Source organism: Canis lupus, chromosome 11, assembly GCF_011100685.1.
Source record: "Canis lupus familiaris isolate Mischka breed German Shepherd chromosome 11, alternate assembly UU_Cfam_GSD_1.0, whole genome shotgun sequence".
Taxonomy (NCBI): Eukaryota; Metazoa; Chordata; class Mammalia; order Carnivora; family Canidae; genus Canis; species Canis lupus.
Window position 1 is genome coordinate 57,680,463 of NC_049232.1, and position 23,358 is coordinate 57,703,820.

Genomic DNA, 23,358 nt, shown 5'->3' on the forward strand with positions numbered 1-23,358 from the left:
GGGGGGCCGCGGGGGAGGGGGCCGCGGTGGGGGGCTGCGCGCCCGCCCTGCTCGGCGCCGCCGGACCCGCAGCCCGCGGGCGGCCCGCGAGGGGGCGGCGGCTCCCGGGCTTTGTGGCCGCGGCGCGCGCGTTGGGGCCTGAGCGGCCGGGGGCGCGCAGCCGCCGCCGCCGCCGCCGCCCGGCGCTGGGAGCCCGCGGCCCGCCCGGCCGCCCCGCCCGCGACAGGAGCCGAGGCCGCCCGCGCCCGCGCCCCGCCGGCCCCTCCCCCGTCGCCGCGGCCGCCGCGCCGCCGCTGCAGGTAGGAGGCTCCCCCGCCGCGGGGCCGGGGCCGGGGGCGCGGGGGGCGCGGGGCGCGCGGGGGGCGTGCGGGCCGAGCCGCCGCGACCCCTGCCCCGCAGGCCGGCCTGCGCCGTACAAAGCCCCGGGGCGCGGACCTCGGGCGAGTCGGCGGCGCACCCGGGGCGGGGGGCGGGGGCTCCGGGGCCCCGGGAGCCGCCGGGGAGGGGTCGGCGCCCCCGCGGCGCCCGGGTCCCCCCAGCCCGGGGGCCCCGCCGTGGCCGGGCGCTGTGCTGGGCGCTTCTGCTTACTTGTGCCTGAGACCCCGGGGCCCCGTGCGAGGCTGCGGTGCGAGGGCCGCCGGGTCGGAGGCCGCGCCGAGCATCACGCCGGCGCCCGCCTGACCTTGGGAGAGCTGCCTCACCCCGAGCTGGGCCCTCCGCGGCTGCCGGGGGCGGGGGCTGTGGCGGGGAAGTGCCCCGTGCAGCACCACCCCCTGGTACTATTGTGAGAGAAAATGCACATCGCTGATCCTAGAGCTGCATTCCGAGCACTTTCTGGGCACCAGGCCCCGGGCACTAGACAGTTGGCGTGAGTTCCCGAGATCATCACCCCGGCGCTCTCAGGTAGTAGCTACCGGGAATGGCCCGAATAATCTTTATTTAGGAGTAGGAAACAGGGAAGGATTTAGTTAGCCTCCCCCCTCTTCCGATCCAGGAGATAGGTCGGTTCTTAGATGTGGTAACATTTGACGTTACAAATGTTCCTGCGGTGCAGGAGAGGGGTTTCGGGGTGCAGGGATGTCTGTTTGTCACAGTTAAAAGGGGGGGGGGGGAGTAGGAAAATACCGGGGCCGGGACTGTGGATTTTAGCCTGTCGGATGGGAGGCTGTTGTGTTACCAAGGAAATTGTTGAATATGAAATTCAAAACCGTAGTTCCCCCGAGTTAAGATTGAGGGCTGTTGTGGGAGTTGGGGACCGTGGAGAGAAAGGAGGGGAGGACCTGGAGAGGGGGAGACAAGGAAGACTTCTGGAGCTCTGGAAGAAAATGTTGAGGGAAGGGATCAGGGTTCACCACCCCAGGAGTATTCTGGACCGGGATTCCATCCTGTCCTTAGAGACCAGGCACCCTGCCTGGGGGAGGGGAGAGGGATGCGGGGATGAGATCACAGGTTGTCTTTTCTTACTCCCAAGCCACCCCAAAAATATTTGTATGGGTTGAGAGTCAGAAGATTGGTCTCCCCAAAACGTTGTAGACCCTTCTTGTGATTCCTGAAATTCTTTTTTTTTTTTTAAGATTTTATTTATTTATTCATGAGAGAGAGTGAGAGAGAGAGAGAGAGAGAGAAGCAGGCTCCATGCAGGGAGCCCGATGTGGGACTCAATCCCGGGTCTCCAGGATCACACCCTGGGCCGAAGGCAGGTGCTAAACTGCTGAGCCACCCGGGAATCCCCTTGAAATTCTTTTCAGGTGTTAAGGAGATTGGGGTGCTCATGGACCCTAAAGGTTGGTAAGACTCTTAAGATACAAAGGTCTGACTGGTGCAGTGAAGGAGTGTGTTTTGAACACAGTTCACTTGTTTAGAGGAGCCATGGGCATGAGGAGATTATTTGGGGGTTTAGTTTGGAAGGCTTTCAACCCTGAAGAAGCCAGAGAAAGGCAGGAAGGGCCTAGGGACTGTACCCTGGGGAAAGGGACTGGAAAGGGGAGCTGAGGACCTCCCAACACCATCTGCAGAATATTATGCACCCTTTCCTCACCCAATTTGTGGCTATTCCTTACTTGAGTGTTTGTGGAAGGTCTGGGCTGGATTCAGGCTGACTTTTCTCCTGAGTAAGTAGGAAGGGCTTCTTGGAGAAGGGTTCTTTTAAAACCAGACCTTGCAGGAGGGGTCTTTGGGCACATACTGGTGGTGAGGGTAGAGAGCCTTGCGTGCATAGCAGAAAGAGCAGTTGCTTTGGAGAGATCGACAGTTTGGGGTTCCAGTCCTGGCTCTGCCATTTCTCAGCTGTGTAATGTTTCATGAATATAAAATAATGTTATTTCAGACGTCTGTTAAGGAGCTCAACCAACACTAGTACCTTCTTCCCTGTCCATGGTGACATTCATTCAACAAATGTCTGCTGAGCACCACTTGTCTGCTGAGTCATATGCTTCCTGCTGGGGATACAGAGATGAGTCAGAAATGATGTATTCCCTTATGAATTTCCCAGTCCAGTGAAGGAGACAGACACAAAGAACAAATTACAAAAAATATAGGAAGTACCATAGTATAGTTGTATACAACTGGCAGGGAGCTCACAGAGGAGTAACTAATTCATTCTGGATAGAAAATTCAAGGCCAAATTACCTCTAACAAGAAGAATCTGAGACATTATGATGGAGATTTTGAATGCTACACCACCTCATAGCTTCTTTTTTTATCCTTGCTTTACCTTTGCCCTGATATTCTCTCTCTTTAAAAAAAAAAAAAAGTCTAGTTAACAGTGTGTGCATGCTTTGTAAGCTACCTCAAACTCGTTTTAGAAGGAAGCTATTGTAAACAAACAGCTCAGGCATTAGTTGAGGAGTCATCATAAAAATGTCCTAAGAGTTGGATCTTGAGGTATGAAAATGAGCCCTTTGGGGAGGGGTGGCACATGTGACTCTTGACCTTGGGGTTGTGGGTTCGAGCCCCATGTTGGGTATAGAGATTACTTAAAAATAAAATCATTAAAGAAAAAAGAAAGAAAGTGAGCATTTGGCAGACCTTGGAGTTAAGGATTCCAGCCAGAGGAAGCCCTGTATACAGAGTCATCAGAGTCATGAGAACACAGCAGGTTCAAGGCCATGATGGTGAATTTGGTCTGCTGGGGTGAAAAATATATGGAAAGAGGAATTGGGATGGGGTGGAGGGGGCACCGATCTGGAAAGGCCTTGAATGCTATGGCAGAGTTTGAACTATATTATTGAGGATGAGGGAGACCTAAGAGGATTACACACAGAACAGGGACATGATCACTATGTTTTAGGAAGAACCCTCTGGTAGCTGTGTGAAAGAGAAGCTGGAAGTTGGGAGATCATTTTGGGATACCAGGGCCTGATATCAGAAATATAAGGCAATTAAGGATGAGAGAGGGAGTAATAAATACTGAAGTAAAAAGTAGGAGGTCTTAGTGATTGGTTACCAGTGATGGAAGTGCCTGCTGAGTTTTCTGCTTGTGAGGCCAATTAATTTCTGAGTTTTCAGAAATCATCAGAAATCAGGAGGTTTGGAAATAGGGGAATAATTTGTTTGCTTTTGGCTGTGAAGAGTTGGAGATTTTGGGGCACCTGGGTGGCTCAGTTGGTTAAGCAGCCAACTCTTGGTGGCTCAGGTCATGATCTCAGGGTTGTGGGACTGAGCCCTCCCCCTTGGGCTCTGCACTCAGCAGGAGTCTGAAATTCTCTCCCTCTGCCCCTCCCTCCCTACTCTCTCTCAAATGAATAAATAAATCTCAAAAAAAAAAAACAAAAAAAAGAATTGGAGATCTCTGAGGTGCCCACTATGGGCAGTTGGACACGGTTGCTGGTGGACAAGTGGGGATGTGTGTGCTGCTGAGGAGAATGGGGCCGGGGAGAGAGGATCTCCCTGACACCCTTGCTATCTTTTGAACAAACACTGAAAATCTGCTGTGTGCTAAAAATACAAATAAAACGTAGTTCCCAGCCTCAGGAATTCACCCTCAGACAGTGGCAGCACTTGAGAATACAGATAGATTGAGGTTCAGAGTAATTCTGAGCACTGCAGAAGAGGTAAATACGTGGGACCCCTGGCCCAGAGATCGGAGGGAGCACCCCAGCTTGTTCTGCAGCAGTGGGAGGGGAGGAGGGCTCACAGGCAAGAAGTGGGCTGGAGAGGGAACTTTATTATGAAAGCACTTTCTATAGAGGATACTTTAATAAAAATGATACCAAGGGAATTTTCGGGGAGCTTGGGGTGGGGAGATGGTTTAGGATGGAGCCATGGGCGAAGGGAAGAAGCGGTGGGAACTTTTAAGAACCTTCATCTGGTCTATAGAGGAAAGCGTGAGGGTGGAAGGACAGGAGGTGGGAGCTCTTGCCTTAAACACAAGGCTGGTTCTGCTCACAGTCACACTCAGACACAGATGGTAAAAATAAACACTTCCAAGTTACAAGGCCGCCTGGGGTGGGTGGTGAAGGGAGAGAGGAGGGAGAGCATTGGAGGAAGCAAGTTCATCTCAAGGTTTAAGACTGCAAAGCCCTCTGAGGGAAGGAGAGATGATGGAGAGGGCACAGGTGAGTGGCCATCCTGGGTGGTCAGGTTTGAACTTGCGAGGGCAGGTATACAGTAAGGTGGGCACAGGCACAGTAATGTCTGATAACTCTTCCCTCTGGATAAAGTGAAATCATGAAGCCGTCATTGTCATAGTGTGGCTCTTAAAAATTTGGTATATGGGGGTGCCTGGGTGGCTTGTTGTTAAGCCTCTGACTCTTGGTTTTAGCTCAGGTCATGATCTTGAGGTTGTGGGATCGAGCCCAGAGTCGGGCTCTGTGCTCAGTGCAGTCTGCTCCAGAGTCTCTCTCTCTCTGTCTGTCTCTCTCTCTGTCCCCCTCCTGCTCACTCTCTCGCTCTATCCAATAAATAAATAAATAAAATCTTTTAAAAATTTTTGGCAAACAATTCAATAGCATTTACAAGAAGAAGCCAGGAAGCCATTTCTGTTATAAAATCTTTGTCAAAGGAGAAGTTTTAGATAGTAGAACAACTAGATATAATTAGTAAAAAATGCAAATGGAAAGCAGGTTAGTTTCAACATATGTTCCACAAATATTTATCAAGTGCCTTCTGTGTACCAGGTCCTCTTCAATTTGCTGGGGCTGCAGTAATGATGAGATGCGATCACCTGCTTTAGACATTTCACGGGGAACTACTTAACCTATAGGTTAAAGCTGTGTGTGGGCCTTACATGGTCTAAAGTGCTGAGATCCCTTTATTCTGTTGCAGCGTTCTCTTTCATTGGCCAGTAGGGCCACCAGCTTCATAAATTATCAGAAGATACCATCTCTGCGTATTTGGCAGAGATCTGTGGAAATTAGGTTGCAGAAAAACCATCACAGCCGCAGAGTTACTATGAATTCCCAGTGCTGGATGGGGCTTTAGAGAACACCCACTTTAGCTTTATAATTTAGAGATGAGAAATCGACAGTCACGGAGGGAAGGGGAACTTGCCTAATGTCAGAGATTTAACATCAGAGTTGAGAGCAGGGCCCTTGGGGTTCCCAGCCGGGATAGTGGAGAGGGCTTGAGGACACCTCGCAAGAGGGCATCTTGACTGTGAGAGGGTTCCAAAGGGGAGATGTTGAAAGCAAATGAGGAAGCTTTGCTTTTAGGTCCTCCTTTGTTGCTGGAATCCCAGGGAGCCCCTGATTTTGCTCTGAGCCCCAGTTTCCTCATCTGTGGGAGGATTGGACTTTCACCATGCTAGGATCAGCGTTGCCTTGAGAACAAGGTTGTTTTGGGGATGCTGAGTCAGGGAGAAGTCAACAGGCCAGGATAAGAAATAACCTTTCATCTCTTCAGAACAAATGATCACCCATAATGTGTTGCCAGGCCCGCCTTCGGGGAATGGGTGCCACGTTTCCTTGCGCTCACTCATACACCGCCGTGCATTCTTTCTTTCTTTCCCAAATCATGGTCTTCCTTTGCTGCCGTGCTAATTCTAATTCCAGTCTATTCTAATAGGAATTAAGGTTCTTAATCGAGATCCTCCCAATCCCGGAGTAGTATCCCTGAGCACATTTCTTTCACCGTGCTTGTCACTCTGCCTTGTCACCAGCCTGCCCTGCAATATGCTATACTGGGTTAGGTCTTCGTTGGATTGTGACCTCCTCGATCTTAAGGAATACCCCCTCTCTCTGTGCCTGCACAGAGTGGATGCTCCTGGATCCACTGCTTCCTCTTGATCCCCCCCAACCCTAGTGTAGAGACATGCACACAGATTTCTCGCTTTGAAGTCTCTGGTGCGCACCTTCTCCTTTCCATTAGCATCATCACCACCACTCAGAGTGTAGGGCCTTATTGATTATCTATTTGAATGGTCTCCTTCAACTCTCTGTGTTCATATCCTCTACATTCTTTTTTTTTATCCTCTACATTCTTAAAGATCTAGCTCAGATATCCTCTTGTTCATGAAGAATGCAAATGAACCTCTTCCCTCCTCTGACTGCCCAAGGGGCTTTGTCCTCTTTCGTAGTATCTGTTTCCATGTGCTTCTCTTTTTGTTATCAGTTTGTGCAGGCCAACTCGCTTTCTAGGCCAGAGGGTCTGGCTTGCTTTTGTGCCTCCCACATAGTTTAGGATACTACAGAGCCTTTGGCAGGTGTTCAGGACACATTTGTTGAATCCTATGTCTATGCGGTAAGAGAACCAGTAAGTATCTGAGTGTCTTGTATATAGCCCACTCTTCTATTTTTGGAAGCAGTTTAATATGGGCCAGGTGGGGGGGAGGGGAAAGAACCGAGATTTATTGAAGCTTTAGTCTGTGCTGCTTCATTATACTCGTTGCAGAGTGGTTGTGCAGATGGAATGAGGTAGAGTCGGGGGTTTTAGCCCTGTGTTACAGATGAAACGCTGGAGATGAACTGACTTGGTCGAAGTCACACAGCTCGGTGAGGGGTGAAGTCAGGATTCGAGGCCAGGTTTTATGCACTCAGTGTCTTGGTTCACTTCACTTCACGAGCAGTCATTCATTAAAGTTTAAAAGGTCCTGACACCTGTCCCAGATCTCAGCACTACCAATCTCCAGTCACGCTTCCTATTCTGAGTATTGACTTCAAAGAGCTCCCTTCCCTTTTCCATGAAAGGCAATAGAAGTAAAATCTGGCCAAGTTTCTCTAGTCTTTGCTCAAATTTTAGGGCTTAGATTGACTCTTGGGGGACTTGAAATGTCATTAGATGGTGTGTTAGCTTGGACTGTCATAATAAAATACGGCAGACTAGGTGGCCTGAACATCAGAAACGTATTCCTCACAGTTCCGGAGGCTGGGGAGTCCACGATCAAGGTGGTGCCAATGAGGTAAGTTTCCTTCCAAGTGAAGCTGCTTCTCTGGGCTTGTGGGCTGCTGGTGCCCAGTGTGCTCATGTGACCTCTTTGTGAGCCCTGGGGAAGATAGGAAGCCTGGGAGAGGGGAGGAAGGAGGGAGGGAAGGAGGGAAAGGGAATGTTGTCTCTGATGTCTCTTATAAGGACAGTAAATCCCCTTGAATCAGGGTCCCACCTTTATCATCTTCCTTAACCTTAATTACTTAGTCTCTAGGTACAGTCATCCTGGGGGCAGGACTTCCACCTAAGAGTTTTGGGAGTAGGGCAGCCCAGGTGGCTCAGCGGTTTAGAGCCGCCTTTAGTCCAGGGCCTGATCCTAGAGACCCAGGATTGAGTCCCACAATGGGCTCCCTGCATGGAGCCTGCTTCTCCCTCTGCCTGTGTCGTCTCTGCCTCTCTCTCTATCATGAATAAATAGAATCTAAAAAAAAAAAAAAAAAAAAGAATTTTGGGGGTGTATAAGCATTCAGCCCATAACAGATGAGTCTTTGTTTTAAAGTCATATTAAATGTACTTATTACAATCTTCTGGTGCTTTAGTCAGTGTTCGTGTTTGGGGAATTGTGCCGTTTCCTCTGTTCTTGTTTGGTATTGGATTCATGCTCTTTTATTTAGTCCTGTCTGCAAGTCTTCGCCTGGCACAAGGGGAGTTTTTGTTTGCCATTTTTTGGACGATTTTTACTTTATTTTTTTAAATTTTAAAATTAAAAAAATTTATATTTTAAAAGATTTTTATTTATTTATTCATGAGAGACACAGAGAGAGGCAGAGACACAGGCAGAGGGAGAGAAGCTGGCTCGGGGACTGGACCTATGACCCTGGGTTCACGACCTGAGCCAAAGGCAGACACTCAACCACTGAGCCACCCAGGTGCCCTGACCATTTTTACTTTAATGCAGCTTTTGATGAACAGTTTCATGTGTGACACTCATTGTGTGCATGATAGGCAGTTTTATGCCTATATCAAAATGTATTCACTCATTAAATGTTTAATGAATGAGGGTCCCTTGGGCTGCCAGTTGAAGTACAACCATGCATAAGGACCAGGAGCTGTATCATCTTGCAGAATGGCAAAAAATGATCTGTATTGGGCATCTGAGTGGTTCAGTGGTTGAACGTCTGCCTTCGGCTCAGGTCATGATCCCCGGGTCCTGGCATCAAGTCCTACTTCAGGCTGCCTGCAAGGAGCCTGCTTCTTCCTCTGCTTATGTCTCTCCCTCTCTCTCTCTCTCTCTCTCTCTCTCTCGGTCTCTCATGAGTAAATAAATTTAAAAATCTTAAAAAAAAGAACACAAAACGATGATCTGTATTGAGCAGAGAGTTGAGGGATGGGGAAGGCCCGTCTTTTTGCTAATAAAAGCTGATGCAGCCGGAAAGGCTTGTTTTGTTGTCATCTGTAACCAGTTATGGACCTCGCTGAGTAGTTTTAAGCTAGAATATGCTTTCTGTCCTCGAAGTTTCTTTTAACAAGCTTTGCCTGGAGATATCTTACTTTGAGAAGTATTTGTTTTCTTAGGACTGTCAGGTGCTCAAGCAGAATGTCAGTGTTCCCCTGAGGCGTGGACCATTTTAAAGCTCCCTGTCTCTACGGATTCGTTCTCATCAGATCAACAGCAGAAATTATTTCAGAGTTCTGGTTAGAGTTCTGGTTCACCTTGGGGTGGGGTGGCTGTGGGCCTTAGCTTTGAGACATGAAGGCCCAGGTGATGGGGGGATGGGGGACGAAGAGCCACCAAAAGGAGATGGACAGAAGCATGAACAGCTCCTCCCGAGGAGTAGCTCTGCCCTGGGAACTTTCCCTGCTGACCGTTAGATTGCTCATTGACATGTAATTTGAGCGGGGACCCAAGCAGTCATCAGGTCTGAAAGATGGAGAACAGTGAGGGCATTGGATCTGGGTTTGAATCCTGGTTCTGCCACTTACTTTTTGTGTGGCCACAGGCAGGTGACTGAACCTCACTTTTCTGACCTGGGAAATGGAATTGGTTAGTGGGAATAAACAGCTTCCCTCATGAGGCTGATGGGAATCCATAGGGGACCTCTAGGGGTACATTGGCTCATACCAGAATTCCTTTACAGCCCTGCAGAATGCAACCACATGGCCCAGGGAGGCCTGCTGTTCTACAAAATTAAGCAAAGTAAATTGGTAACTCTGGATTTACTTAGCTAGTGATTAAATAACAGTTTAGTTAATAGGCTATTAATGGTCCCCAGGTGTTGGTAATTCTGAGTATTTGCTTTTGAGAGCAGTTGTATAATTTCTTCCGGTACTTTAATAAAGTTTTTTTTTTTTTTTTAACAGAAAATACTGTGTCTAACAAATGGTGGTCTCAGGGGCTATTTTTGGGAGGATTAAGTGATATAGTGCATATTAAGCCTTTACTATAACGTCTAACCCACATTAAGTACTCAGTATAGGTTATCTGCTACTGAGACTCAATTGGTCACACAGGTCAATAGACTCCCCACGAACTCACCACCACCTAGTGGCAGCTAGTGGTTCTGCATACATTATGAGGTAGAGTCATTTAATTGCTTGAAATTAATTCCATGTAATTTGAGCTCCATCAAGTATCACAGAGACTTTTTTTCAGAGTGTGACTTATTTGCCTGAGAGCAGGAATTTATGTTTCATTAAACAGTGAACTGACATTTTTCAGCTCCATGGTTGGCATAGAGTAAAAAAAAGTGTTAAGGGCACCAGTAAATGAAGTGGGGAAGCAGAAGTGCTCATGTGTTATTAGTAGGAATGTGAATCGGTGTACCATTTCTGGAGGACAGATGGTGATGGAACAGAAGTCTTCAGTGTTTTCATCTTTTGTGGCGACTATTCCTCTTCTAGGAATCTATCTTGAAGAAGAAAAGTTAGAGGGGCACCGGGGTGCGGGGGGGTTGGTGCTCAGTCAGTTGAGTATCTGCCTTTGTCTCAGGTCATGATCTGGGGTCCTGGGATGGAGTCCCATGTCCGCTGTCTGCTCAGCGGGGGATCTGCTTCTCCCTCTGCCTGCTGCTCTGCCTACTTGTGCTGTCTCTCTCTGTCAAATAAATAAACAAAATCTTTAAAGTTAGAAAAAAATCTATGTAGAAAGAAAAAGTATATAAATAAGTACATATAAATAAGATAGCATTACCTATAATAGAAAAGTGTAGGGAACAATTCCTTTCATTTGTTAATCAGATTTCTCTCTCTCTCTCTCTCTTTTAGATTTCTCTATCTTTATAGCAATGATTCTTCAAAAGAGTGAGGGTGTAAGGGCAGGTAGGCATATTGACATCTGGTGCAGAAGAGCTGGGATGAGGGATCAAAATCTGCTCTGGGAGCTGTGTAGTTTAAGAACATGTAGTTGGGCATAGATATCTTGGCAGCTAGAGATAATACAGAAGAGCTGTATTGTAGTGGATATGTGCTAATAGATTTCTGTTTGGGGTATGTTGGTTAATAGGGAATAGGAATATTGATGAAGGCAAAAAATTTTGGACCTTTGAGGAGGAAGGGGCCTGGATTGGGTTATTGTAGGGACATTAGACCAACATGATTGAAATACAGGCCTGGGAATTAAGGGATACAGAGACACATTCCCAAAGGTAAATTTCTCCTTGTTTAGCTTTGTCCAAGACCTGAAGGTCAAATTGCCTTGACATGTATCTAAATCTCTTGATCTCTGATGCTGATATGCCCACAGTGAATATGGGGCAGGGTACCTCGTACGTGGAGGCACTAATCACACTAGTGATTAGTCTTTCTGACCTTAACTTTGGGGATGAGGTGGTACATCACGAGAGAACCTAATTGGGTTCTGTTGCCTTCATGTAAAGCTCTTTTTCCTTGGCCTCAATTGCAAGGCTCTCTGATATGGCCTGGTCCCTTCAGGTCTCACAGATTTTAGCTCTTCACAACTATAGTAACCCCTCTCCAAGCATAGTGTGTGAATAGCTGGCTTGTAATCATGTAATTTTAAATTAGTATACCATTTATTTAAAAGTCACAGCCTTTTTTCCAATAACTTCTTATTGCAGAACTTTTTCAAACATAAACATACACGGAGATGGAGAGAATAATTTAATGAATCTTTGTGTACCTGTCACCTTTGTTGATTTTCAGATGTTTCATTCCTTTCAAGTTGGTTCCTAATTCTTTTGATCAGTTTTAAATGGACTACATTATCATCTGATGACTGCATCATCAAGAATCTTGATGCTTGCCTGTTATTCCAAAAAATCAGAGGCTTGGAAAATATAAAGACTGAGGTGTGTTGGTCCTTCCCACAGAGGGAAACATACAACACTCAATTGCTGTATTCAGTGTTGCTTAGCGACATTCTTACTAGAAGATATTTGAGTGATTAATTGTGTAGGAAACTTCCTGTGATGAAGATATGTCACAAATGTGTGGGTTGACAAAACACACCTAGGTTCAGGGGAATAAGACATTTACTAAGCATCTTTTGCATGAACGAATGCTGGTTCGGTACTGGGGGGGATGATAAGATGACCTATGGGAGTCATGGCTACTTGTAGTTTGGAATCACCCAAGGTGAGAACCCAAGACATAGTTGTGAAATGATACTAAGAATACTAGACTGGGGCGCCTGGGTGGCTCAGTTGGTTAAGTATCTGCCTTTAGCTCGAGTCATGATCTCAGGGTCCTGAGATAGAGTCCCGTCTTGGCTCCCTGCTTAGCAGAGAGTCGGCTTCTCCCTCTGCCTCTCCCTTCCCATGAGTGCTCTCTCTCCTCTCTTTCTCTCTCAAATAAATAAATTCTTAAAAAAAAATACTAGACTATTTAACTCCTAGCAGTAGATTATAGAACACAAGTTACTGGGACTGAGGTTAGGGGTGGGGGAAATGAGAATCAACAAAAGGTACAAAGTTGCAGGTATGTGGGATGAACAAGTCTATGTAATACTGTATTAAATACTGGAGATATGCTGAGATAGTAGGTTCCAGGTGCTCTTAGGGCACACACAAAGATGGTAACTCTGTTGGGGCACCTGCTTGGCTTGTTGTCAGTAGAGCATGCGACTTTTGATCTTGGGGTTGTAAATTCAAGCCCCAGGTGGGGTATAGAGATTGCTTAAAAAAGAAAAAAGGTAACTATGTGAGGAGATGATATGTTAATTAGCTTGACTGTAGTAATCATTTCATTATGTATATAGCTATCAAATTAATATGTATTAAATATATAGTTTTCTTTTTTTAAGATTTATTTATTTATTTCAGAGAGGGGGTGGGCAGAGGGAAAGGGAGAGAGAATCCCAAGCACACTCCCCACTGAGCAGGAAACCCAACTTGGGGCCTGATCTCATGATGCTGAGATCACGACCTGAGTGGAAATCAAGTGTTGGATGCTCAATTGTGTGAGCCACCCAGGAGCCCTTAATATATATTTTTAAACTAAATGTATAAAAAGATATGTAACTTATTCTTAAAAGATAATAGAGATATAAAGTATTTCAAAAGTTATAAATAATATACAATTGATAACTGTTATTATAGTATCTGAACAAAGACTTTAAAGGAATATCCATAATAAAAATGAATATTTGGTGTGTTAAAAAAAAAAAAGAATGCCAGATTATTAGGACAATCCAGGTTCGTGATTTCCCAAGGCACCATCTTTGTGATTTTGAGCAATCTATTTGCTGGCCCTTGGTTCCCTCAATTGAAAAAAGAGCTGCTGGCCCTTTCACCTCTGAAATTATATGAATTATTTATATCGGACTGTATACTTAAAAGTGACCCTCAGACCTTAAGGGATCACAGACTCCAAGCCCTCATTTTAAAGATGAAGAAACTGCAGTTTCTTTAGGAGCATGCCCCTATCTAAGATCACAGACATAGTGATGGAAATGTCGAGTCTTTTGGGGTGATTTCCTGATGATTCCGAAATCTCAGTGTTTATGTTACCCATTCTATTTGGTTACACTGTGGCTTTTCTTGACTTCAGCTGTGACAAAACTTTGAGAAAGTTGTTTAGTTGAAAAGCTGCCTAACATTATGAAGGTGGGGGAATGATCAGTTCCCCCACACTGAGCAGAAATAAATGAACAAATTAAGAGTATCCCTAGATGTTCACTTTTCTTTTTTTGCTGTTACAGACAAGATATCACAGAATGGCCAAGACCCACAATTAAGGACCTACTTGAAAACCTTCTTTGAAGTAAAGCCCCACTCGTAGTGACCTTCTGAATGTTTTCCTGAGACTATCCTAATTCACTATTAATGGGAGAGAAAGTACTGTATCTCAGGCAACGGGATCAAGCCCGGGATTCAGCTTAAGTGGCTTGCAGACATTTTCATTGCTGGAGTTAGTAATTATTGTTTCAAACTTCCTTTTACAGGATAGCTAACAGCCAGGAAAAATATAGTGGAAAATGCAAAACAACGAAATTATAAAACCTGCCAAATACTTCTCGGAGTTGGAAAAGAGCATCCTGCTTGCTTTGGTAGAAAAGTACAAATATGTGCTGGAATGTAAGAAAAGTGATGCGCGAACTATTGCACTCAAGCAGCGTACCTGGCAGGCGCTTGCCCATGAATACAACTCTCAGCCAAGTGTGTCACTGCGGGATTTCAAACAGCTGAAGAAGTGCTGGGAGAACATCAAGGCTCGGACCAAAAAGATTATGGCCCATGAGAGGAGAGAGAAGGTGAAACGGAGCGTCAGCCCTCTCCTGAGCACGCACGTCCTGGGGAAGGAGAAGATCACCAGCATGCTGCCGGAGCAGCTCTACTTCCTGCAGAGCCCTCCAGAAGAGGAGCCCGAGTACCACCCGGACAACGCAGCCCAAGGTATGGCTTCCAGCAGGCGTGGTCTCTCTGGGTGCCTGCTTGACGTTTTAGTTTTAAGATCTTTAATTTCGAGGGAGTTTGTTAAAGAGAAACTTTTCATGTCAAACTTGATTTTTCCCAATTCAAAATCTCCAGATTGCATAGAACATAAAAACAAGAGGACCAGGATCCCTGGGGTGGCTCACCCTGCCTTTGGCACAGGGTGTGATCCTGGGGACCTGGGATGAAGTCCAGCTTTGGGCTCCCTGCATGGAGCCTGCTTCTCCCCCTGCTTGTGTCTCTGCCTCTCTCTCTCTGTGTGTGTGTGTCTCTCATGAATAAATAAATAAAATATTAACAAAACAAAACAAGAGGACCTGTTGATATCCTTGTTCTAGGGTCTCTCTCATCTTTATTATGAAGAATAAGGAAAAATAAAGGGCTCTATTAATACAGCTATTAATAAAGTACCTCAGTTGCTTATCTCAGCCTACGTCATCCATATTAAAGAAAATTTCTTTGAGAATTTATATTTATTCAATCTTATTTTTTTTAAAGATTTTATTTATTTATTTGACAGAGAGCACACACAAGCAGAGGGAGAGGGGAAGGAGACTCTGTGCTGAGCAGGCATCTCCTTCCCTAGGATCCCAGAACCCTGAGATTATGACCTGAGCCAAAATCAAGAGACGGAGTTTTATTAATTTATTTATTCTTAAAGATTTTATTTAAAGTTTGCAGAAGACACACTGTAAAGCAGAGAAATATTCCTAGGGAGGCCAGAGGGCTGCTCCCAGGACCTAGCAAGCACTGGCCTAGGAAAACTATGATCTTTGGCTTGCAGGATGAGAAATTCACTTATTAGCGTTCCCAGACTAGACTGAGTTCTGAGGGAGTGGTTAATTATAAGTCACAAGAAACTGTCTAAAACTAAGAATATTTTCCATGTGGAGTGAAAAAGATGGTAACCAAGTGAATTGAATACATGTTTTTAGTTAGCACATTTTTTCCCACTATAGGCAGATCATCCTGGGGATAATTAAAAATTTGTTTGCTGATCGTTTGACCAAGATTAAGTCCAGGGAGCCATTTGGACAGCCATAGTGTCATGAACATCACATATTGTTTTCCAGTGCAGAAACCCTGTGTGAGTTTTGATTCTTGAGTTCCCAAGCCAGGGTACCCCCCAGCAGATAGTGTTTGGGTGGACACTGCCAACTTTCTCTCTTACCTCTCCTTGTTAGCATTTATTGTGGATGGAATGCACTGCTAATTGACAGTGTCTGTCTCCTGGCCTCAGAGCCATTCACTCTCGGCAGGCAGTGAAGGGAGTGGTGCTGAGGGAGAGAGGCAGGTGAATCAGCCCGGCTGCTTTTCAAATTGTTTAGTTCCCTGAGAGATGTTGCTGAAGAAGATGCTGGTATAGACTGCTTTCACTTAATGTTGCAAATCTTTGATCTTAATTATTGTGTATTGACTTCATAGCGTTATTCTAAGGGGACAGTCGTATTTCCCCACTTTCAAATTCTAGAGTAGGATCTGGAAAGTTCATTCCAAAAACTTTTTTCTTTCTTTTCAGAGGAAATGATGTCATTCATTTACTCATAAACACAATTTATAAATTTCCAGTGAGAAGGGAACAAATATGAATTCTCAGTGTCCTTCTGTAGTGACATTTCTAGAGATTCACACTTGTAAAAAAGATTGTTTTTAAATTGAATGTTTGTACCTATATGACATGGGAGACTTCTCTTTTTGCTGGTGACGATCAAAGTACAGCCTATGCTGACTATTCCTGTTTCTAGGTCACATCTGGAGGTCAGTGGAGAACCGTGGTGCTTTGTCAGTTGGGAAGTGTGTCCAAAGTAATCTGTTAACACTAGTAGATAAGGTACTGGAATTCTCTTTATCCATTAAAACAGCCTTGAGGTTACCTCATTTTGTATTTCAACTTATTTTCAAGAAAGAAGAAGAAAGCTATAATTGTCATTTATCCCTTCTGGGGCTTGGTGGGGAAAAAGTTGAAAACTTGCATTAGGATATGGCTTTCATTTTGTGGTGTGTATTTTGACACATAGACTGTGTGTGTGTGTGTGTGTGTGTGTGTGTGTTTTACTGTAGTCTCTAACTCTGTGCTATCTAGTACAGTAGCCCCAAGAGGCTAGTAAACACTTGAAATGTGGGTGGGCTGAATTGAGATATGCTCTTGCATATATACACTGTATTATCAAGACTTAATACCAAGAACAGAAAGTAGAAAATCTTACTGATAATTTTTATTTTGATTACACGTTGAAATGATAATATTTTATATTGGATAAAAATATATTATTAAAATTAATTTCACCTCCTTTTACTTTTTTTAGGTGGCTATGAGAAAATTTTAAATTACACAAGCAGCTCGTATTATAGTTCTATTGGACAGTACTGTTCTCACACCTTACAGAGTAGTGCCTGTTACAGAATTAGATGATTAGAGATTTGTTGAAATTTGTTGAACAGGATGGAGCCTGGCAGTATTCCACTAGAGGCCTCCCTCCAACTGTTTCTTGTGTGAGATGGTTTCGGCTGTGTCATCTTGATCACCATCCCCTGGATATTCTTAGCTTTGTCCATGACTTTCTTGAGATGTGCATCTGTATTTGAACATGGTAGTCTTAAATTTTAACTCTAAGGAATGTATTTGCAAAAAACCCCAGCATTTTTCCCCCTTAAATATATTGAAACAATTTGTACCCTATAGATTTATAATATGTGATCATTTGACTGTGATACATATCTCTTGTTATCGTGGGGGAACAGGTTTGCAGAACAAACTAAGGGAGCCAACAAAATGTGCTAGAGGTGGAAAGGAGAGTAGGATGACCAAATGTCAAATACATTTAAGAAAACTAAGCTTTCAAAAAAAAAAAAACCTAAGCTTTCAAGTAGTACTCAACTATCTTAAGAAAACTGATATTTAGTTTCATATGCTGTTATATAATAGTTATTATTCTTCTATTATAAAGCTATAAGTGAATAATGCAAACATAGGTACACAAGGCTATAATTAAATAATGCAAACATTTATTAGTAAATTCCATGATTAATCACTTTTTAATCTTTTTTTTTTTAAATATTTATTTATTTATTCATGAGAGACAGAGAGAGAGAGAGAGAGAGAGAGAGAGAGAGGCAGAGACACAGGCAGAGGGAGAAGCAGGCTCCATGCAGGGAGCCTGATGTGGGACTCGATCCTGGGACTCCAGGACCACGCCCTGGGCCAAAGGCAGGAGCCAAACCGCTGAGCCACCATGGGATCCCTCACTTTTTAATCTAATCCTCTTCTTTTGGGGATGGGAACTCCAGTACAGGGACTGAGTTGTAGTTCTAGTCATGGCACATTAACATCATTGGTCTGTGTAAAGCCCCCCTTTTTTGTGTTATTTATGCATTTATTCCCTTGTTATTATCACCATTAACCACGTTCATTCTTTTCTTCTGCCTCCTAATCATTCCAATGTGCTTGTGTATTCTCTCACATGTCCTTGACAGCAGGTATTTTGTATGCATGTATTTTAAATATGCAAAATCTGAACTAAAATCAAGAGTCAGATGCTTAACCTGACTCAGCCAGGTCTTCCTATCCATTTTGCACAAGATTGAGTTGTTTTCTACTTCGGGTGACTTTGTGTTACCTGGGAGAGAGATTGCATGGTTTGTGTTTGCAGCAGGTTGCCATTCCCAGGATAGCCTTTTTCCAATTAAGAGAAGATTCTCCCCATCTGAACACTAGCTTCCATTCATTGGAGCTAATATTTGTGTGAAAGTTAATTAACTACTCCATCAGGCTCTTCTAGTTTTAAGCTTCAGCTTCTGCCAGAGTTTTCTTAAGAGGCCTGAATTGTTTTTTCTTTAAAATTTATACATTAGCACACATTTAAACTAAAAAAGGACAGTTAAAAGTAGAGTCCTTTCTCTGCTCCCAGACATGACCATACTTGTCTTCGTGTTCACAGTTCTATAGAGACAAATTTGGAGATCAACATTTTAACTGTGTGCTCATATTCTTAATGATAGAGCATTTTGTAGTAGATACAACTTGGAGGTAGCATTTTTAAGATGCCTGAGTGATCAGCTGGGCAAGTGAGGCAGGAAGAAGCTGGGTGTTGTAGTAGTTGAGCTTGGATTTTGGAGTCACACAAACCTGGATTAGAGTCCTGGTTCTTTCAATTAGCCAAATGACTTTGGATATTGTGTTTGGTTTTCTTTTCTTTTTTTTTTTTTAAGATTTTATTTATATATTCATGAGAGACACACACACACACACAGAGAGAGAGAGAGAGAGAGAGAGGCAGAGACACAGGCAGAGGGAGATGCAGGGAGCCTGATGTGGGACTTGATGCCGGGTCTCCAGGATCACACCCTGGGTTGATAGGCGGCACTAAACCGCCGAGCCACCTGGACTGCCCCGTGTTTGGTTTCCTGTAATACCTCTCTTGGAAGATTGTTGTAACAATTAAGTGAGGTGATGCTGCAAAGCACTAGCCTTGTGCCTGGTTAGCTACTCAGAAAATGGTAGCTGCCTTCATCATCATCATCATCATCATCATCATCATCAGGCCCCTAAAGCCTGGAATAGTTGAGATAAAAATTTAGAAATGGGGAGAGATGAGCAGCATCATGAGGGCATGAACGTTAAAGACTTAGAGGACTGTGCAGAACTACCCTCTGGAATGGAATCAAAGAAAAGAAGAGGCTAGAGGTCCCACAAAATGTCTATGTGTCCAGCCTTCAAAGAAGACACTTTCAGATCTCATAGTAGATGGGAAGCAGGTGAGGTAATCCTCTTTACAGTTGTTCACATCTGAGGGACCCTATTCTCGGGGCAAAGCCTTTCCCATTCCCTCGTCCTGTGCCTTGGCTCTCCATTCAGAACACGGTCCTGTATACCCTGTTGTGCTGAGTTGAGAGAGATGTGACCCCCTGCAACCAGTTCATTCCCATACCTTTTGGACATGGCCAGCAGTGTCCAGGCCATAGTGGGTTCTCCTCGAGGACGAACAATAGACAGTTTCTGTCTTCACAGTAGGCAGAGACCTGAGGGGGACATAGTTAAGCCACCAGTTTTAACAAGTGCCGTGCCAGAGGTAGGCTCAGGAGGCAGCAAGAATGTGAAGGCAGGACATCTAATTAAAGCCATAGCCCTCGGAGTTGGGAAAGATTCCTAGGGAGACATCTTCACTATCTCTGGATGACACAGAAGTACTTTTAACCTTCTCCTTCAGAAGCGAGACATCTACCTTTCCTTTCATCTTAATTAGGGACCAGTTATGGTAGTTGCGTAACCCCTTGGAGTAAAATAAACCAAACAGGAGCCATTTCCCTTTTATTAACAGAGTATTACGAGTTAGGTTTCCCCCAGCAGCCGTTAACATTCCCGGCATCCCATCTTCTGGAATAATGGAGTGGACTTATAACATAATCAACTCTGTTAATAAATTGATATTATTTTTCTCCAAGGAGACAATTCTCATTATTGGAAACATAAAGCATCCCAAGAAAGCCTTGGAGTCACAGCTGGAAGACTCCATAGGTTAGTGGAGTTAGTGTCTTCCTTATTGAAACTCCTTAATTGATAAAATGTCATTGCCCTATAAAAATACTAGTGCAAATGTGGCACCAGCTAAAATGGCAGCCTTTTGTATCCATAAGCTCTTCTCCCTTTGTGTTCAGAGCTTCAGCCAATAAATATTTACTAGGCATCCTCTGTGTACCAAGCAAAATAATTGGTACCCAAGGATAAAAGAAATGAATAAGCATGGTCCCACAGTAATACTAGGATGTGGTAAGTGCCTTAACAGTAGAGTACTCATAGAGAAAGGAGAGATCTGGGGTTTCACAGATGCTGGACAAAGTAGGGGTTGGGGAGAGTTTAAAAAGGAGAGTCTGGAGTAAATGCAGGTTTAAAGGAGGACAGGGCCCTGGGTTGGGGGAGAGAGGGGAGAGATGAATAATTAGCCCAGCTTCCAGCTGAAGGAACAGAGGCAGAATTGTGAAAAAGAGCTTGGCTTTTAAAGAATATGAAGCCTGTAGTAGGATTGCAGGGCGCCCAGGGTATTTTTGAATAAAGGAAGGCCAGAACAATGAAAACAGAGCCAAAGATGGGAACCCCAGGGGGATATTAAAGGTGAGGAGTGGATGCAGCAAGAGTCTCAGTCCTGGAAGGAGGCTTGAGAAGGAGCAATCAGAGAGGAAGTGTCGAAAACTGATCAGAGAGCCATGGTGCAGAAGCTAAGGAAGACATTTCAAGGATTGTTAAGTGCTAGGGAGAGGTTACGTAAGAGGGGCACTGAAAAGTTTCTTTGAGATCTGGATGTTGCCCCCCAGATGGCAGTGCTAGAGGTAACAGCCAAATGTTAGAGATTGCAGAGAAATGATGTGCTAGGAGGTTAGGCCGGGGAATGTAGACTCGCCTTTCAAGGAACATCCGTGAGGTGGCTCTCCAGGGGTAAGACCCGTGACCAGGAAAAGGAGCAGTGGCACCGTTGTGGAAATCGAATGTAATAAGTGTTCATGGTTGGATGAGAGCCCGAGATGGGGAGATCAGATGGAGGGAGAACTTAATCTGAAAACCCACTGTTGGCCTCGTGCCGTGGCCTTCTGCTCCCTCAGAGTTGTGCACATTCCCCTTTAGAACTTAGATCAACATAACAGGGTCTCCAGTTCTTGAGCCACTGTTCCCATAGTTCACAGTTCTAGAAGTGACATGACAAAACTCTTTATCATTACTTCTGAAGGGAACACTGGTTTTGACTTGTGGGTTTTTCAAAAGTCAGGCATGGCAAGGGTACCCATAGACACGCAGGCTCATGCAGACGCTGTTTCCGCTACTTCCTGTGATGGGGGACCTGCCATTTGAAATAGGATCGATTTACTCTTTGCCTGTAAAATCTTTGAACGTGTATGTTTTCTGCTACTGTTTTTCAGAATCATTTGCTGTTTCAAATAGAGAACTGTGCGATGATGAGAAAGAGTTCATACATTTTCCAGTGTGTGAAGGGACCTCTCAACCTGAACCCTCGTGTTCAGCTGTCAGAATCACAGCCAATAAACACTACAGGAGCAAAACCTCTCAGGAAGGTGCTTTAAAAAAGATGCATGAGGAAGAACACCATCAACAAATGTCCATCTTACAGCTGCAGCTGATACAAATGAACGAGGTGCATGTGGCCAAAATCCAGCAGATAGAGCGGGAGTGTGAGATGGCAGAGGAGGAGCACAGGATAAAAATGGAAGTTCTCAATAAAAAGAAGATGTATTGGGAAAGAAAGCTACAAACTTTCACCAAGGAGTGGCCTGTCTCCTCATTTAACCGGCCCTTTCCCAATTCACCCTAAGACTGCGGGGGTCGGCTCCCTTGTAACCAGCCCATGTGGGCAAAGAAAGCCTGGAACGTGAACTTGCGGTCAGGAACTTGTAACAGAGCTACAAGTAGGAAACTTAGAGCGGTAGTAGTCGCGTATTTAAGAATACATTCAGGTAAACAGCCAGCCGCACCCTGTGTACCCCTTCAGTGGCAAAGAAGCTGTTCCAGTCTCCTGAAAATGATCACTACGAGTGCTATAATTCTGAATGTAATGTCTCTTAATTAGAATTCATACAAGAACCATGTGCGAGTGTTGTTGTTGTATTTTTTTAAATCAGATTGCAAGTGTGACTATAAAGAAGTGTGGCTGATTTTTTTTTTTTTTTTAAATAGACAGCAGAACTTTTCTATCCAAATGAATGGGCTCCTATTGAAAGCAGCACAAAGACCCAGGAGGCCACACATTGTTTCTGCAGTGGTGGTGCTGTTGCTCAGAACTTGCGGGAAGTCCTTAGGGAACCTCCCTGAGAGCCGCACACAGCACCTCTCTCATTGTTTTTTGTTTTGTTTTGTTTTGTTTTTCTTATCAGTGTCGTTTTTTTGTTTTTTGAGTGGCTTTTCTGATTTTAAACAGTCCAGCATTTGGAAGGATATTTTCTAATGTGGCTCATAAACTGCCTTTTAAGGCCTTTCCCCCAAAGAGGAGTTCCAAATAGCAGCTCCAACCGTGATAGTTTGTTGGAACTAAGGATGTAACTGCTTTGAGGGAGAAACGTTCATTAGATTTCTATAATCTGTCATGTCTGTTTTATTAAAAGATAAGACTTGCAATTTTATAGTCACACTGTGTATGTTTTTTAAAGGTGCTGCCTCCCCCCACTGTGCTCATCTTTGATTTTCCTCTGTAGTGTCCTCCCAACTTTGTGCTACTGAGTTCATGGGCGCCCTGTTTTTAATCTCTAGCCACCTAGGGAAAGGCCCTTCGGTCACTGTGCTCATGGTGCTAGCTGATAGTAATGCTTTGTAGTTTGCATTGCATGGGTAGCATTGGGCTTTTTAAGAACCCATTACCAACATATTTGGAAATATGGATTGGCAAGTGGATATTTGGATTGGGTTGTGATATAACTTCTCCTGTAGCCTAGTGTTGAAAACATTTCTGGGATGTTGGACACAGCAGTAGCTGGAACAGTCAAAGTGACACTTACGTGCCAAGGCAGGTCAGCAATTTCTGAGTGTGAAATATCAAGGCCATGTGATGGGGAAAGAAAAGAATGTGTGGCAGAAGCTATGTAGGGAGTGTAAGGCTAGGAGTCAGGGCCTGAATTCTGATCCTGGCCCTGCCTCAAAGTACCATGTGACCTGGTGTAACTCCTTTTAATCCAGGCTCTGGTCTTTCCTGTTCATACAACAAGGAAGTTGGTCTAGCTAATGTTCAGAATCTGCTACAACTCCTCGACTATAATAGTCTGCAGGATGGGTACTGCCAACATCATGGTTGTCCAGAGGGCATGGGTCAACAGGCAGTAATTGACGACTTGCATTGGCTCAGCTTCCTGCCTTCATAATTTTGGGATTTGGGTCCTGGGAGCTATAAGTTCAATAAGATAAACAGACACTTGTTAGTGATGCACTGCATAAAACTTGAATGGATATCAGTTTATTCTCTACCCTGATCTCTTAATATAAGGAACTAGTTATTTGAAGGAAAGCTGTGAAGACTAGTCTTTGAAAGGAAGGATCCTTTTGTAAGGATTTGTGTCCTTCATTTCGTTTTTACCCAATGGACTCTTCAGATAAGACACATCTGGATAAAGTCCCAAGCTTAAATGATTTATGGGAGACAGGACTTGACTCTCCATGCCCTCTCACCCCTTC

General features: G+C 44.6%; 1 protein-coding gene across 5 annotated transcripts; it reads left to right on the forward strand.

Annotated features, from left to right (window-relative positions):
• The first annotated feature begins 245 nt into the window (after positions 1-245).
• On the forward strand, positions 246-22,308 carry MSANTD3 (Myb/SANT DNA binding domain containing 3). Of its 5 annotated transcripts, XM_038552948.1 has the most exons (4): positions 704-903; positions 13,703-14,153; positions 15,938-16,023; positions 21,102-22,308. In XM_038552948.1, exons 2-4 carry the CDS (start codon positions 13,736-13,738, stop codon positions 21,261-21,263), a joined length of 666 nt encoding a protein of 221 aa, XP_038408876.1. In that variant the 5' UTR covers positions 704-903; positions 13,703-13,735; the 3' UTR covers positions 21,264-22,308. The 5 variants fall into 5 exon arrangements, with proteins under 5 accessions (XP_038408873.1, XP_038408876.1, XP_038408872.1 ...); XM_038552945.1 differs by lacking the exons at positions 704-903; positions 15,938-16,023 and adding an exon at positions 246-299; XM_038552944.1 differs by lacking the exon at positions 15,938-16,023 and having other exon boundaries at positions 725-903.
• Positions 22,309-23,358: the final 1,050 nt, after the last annotated feature.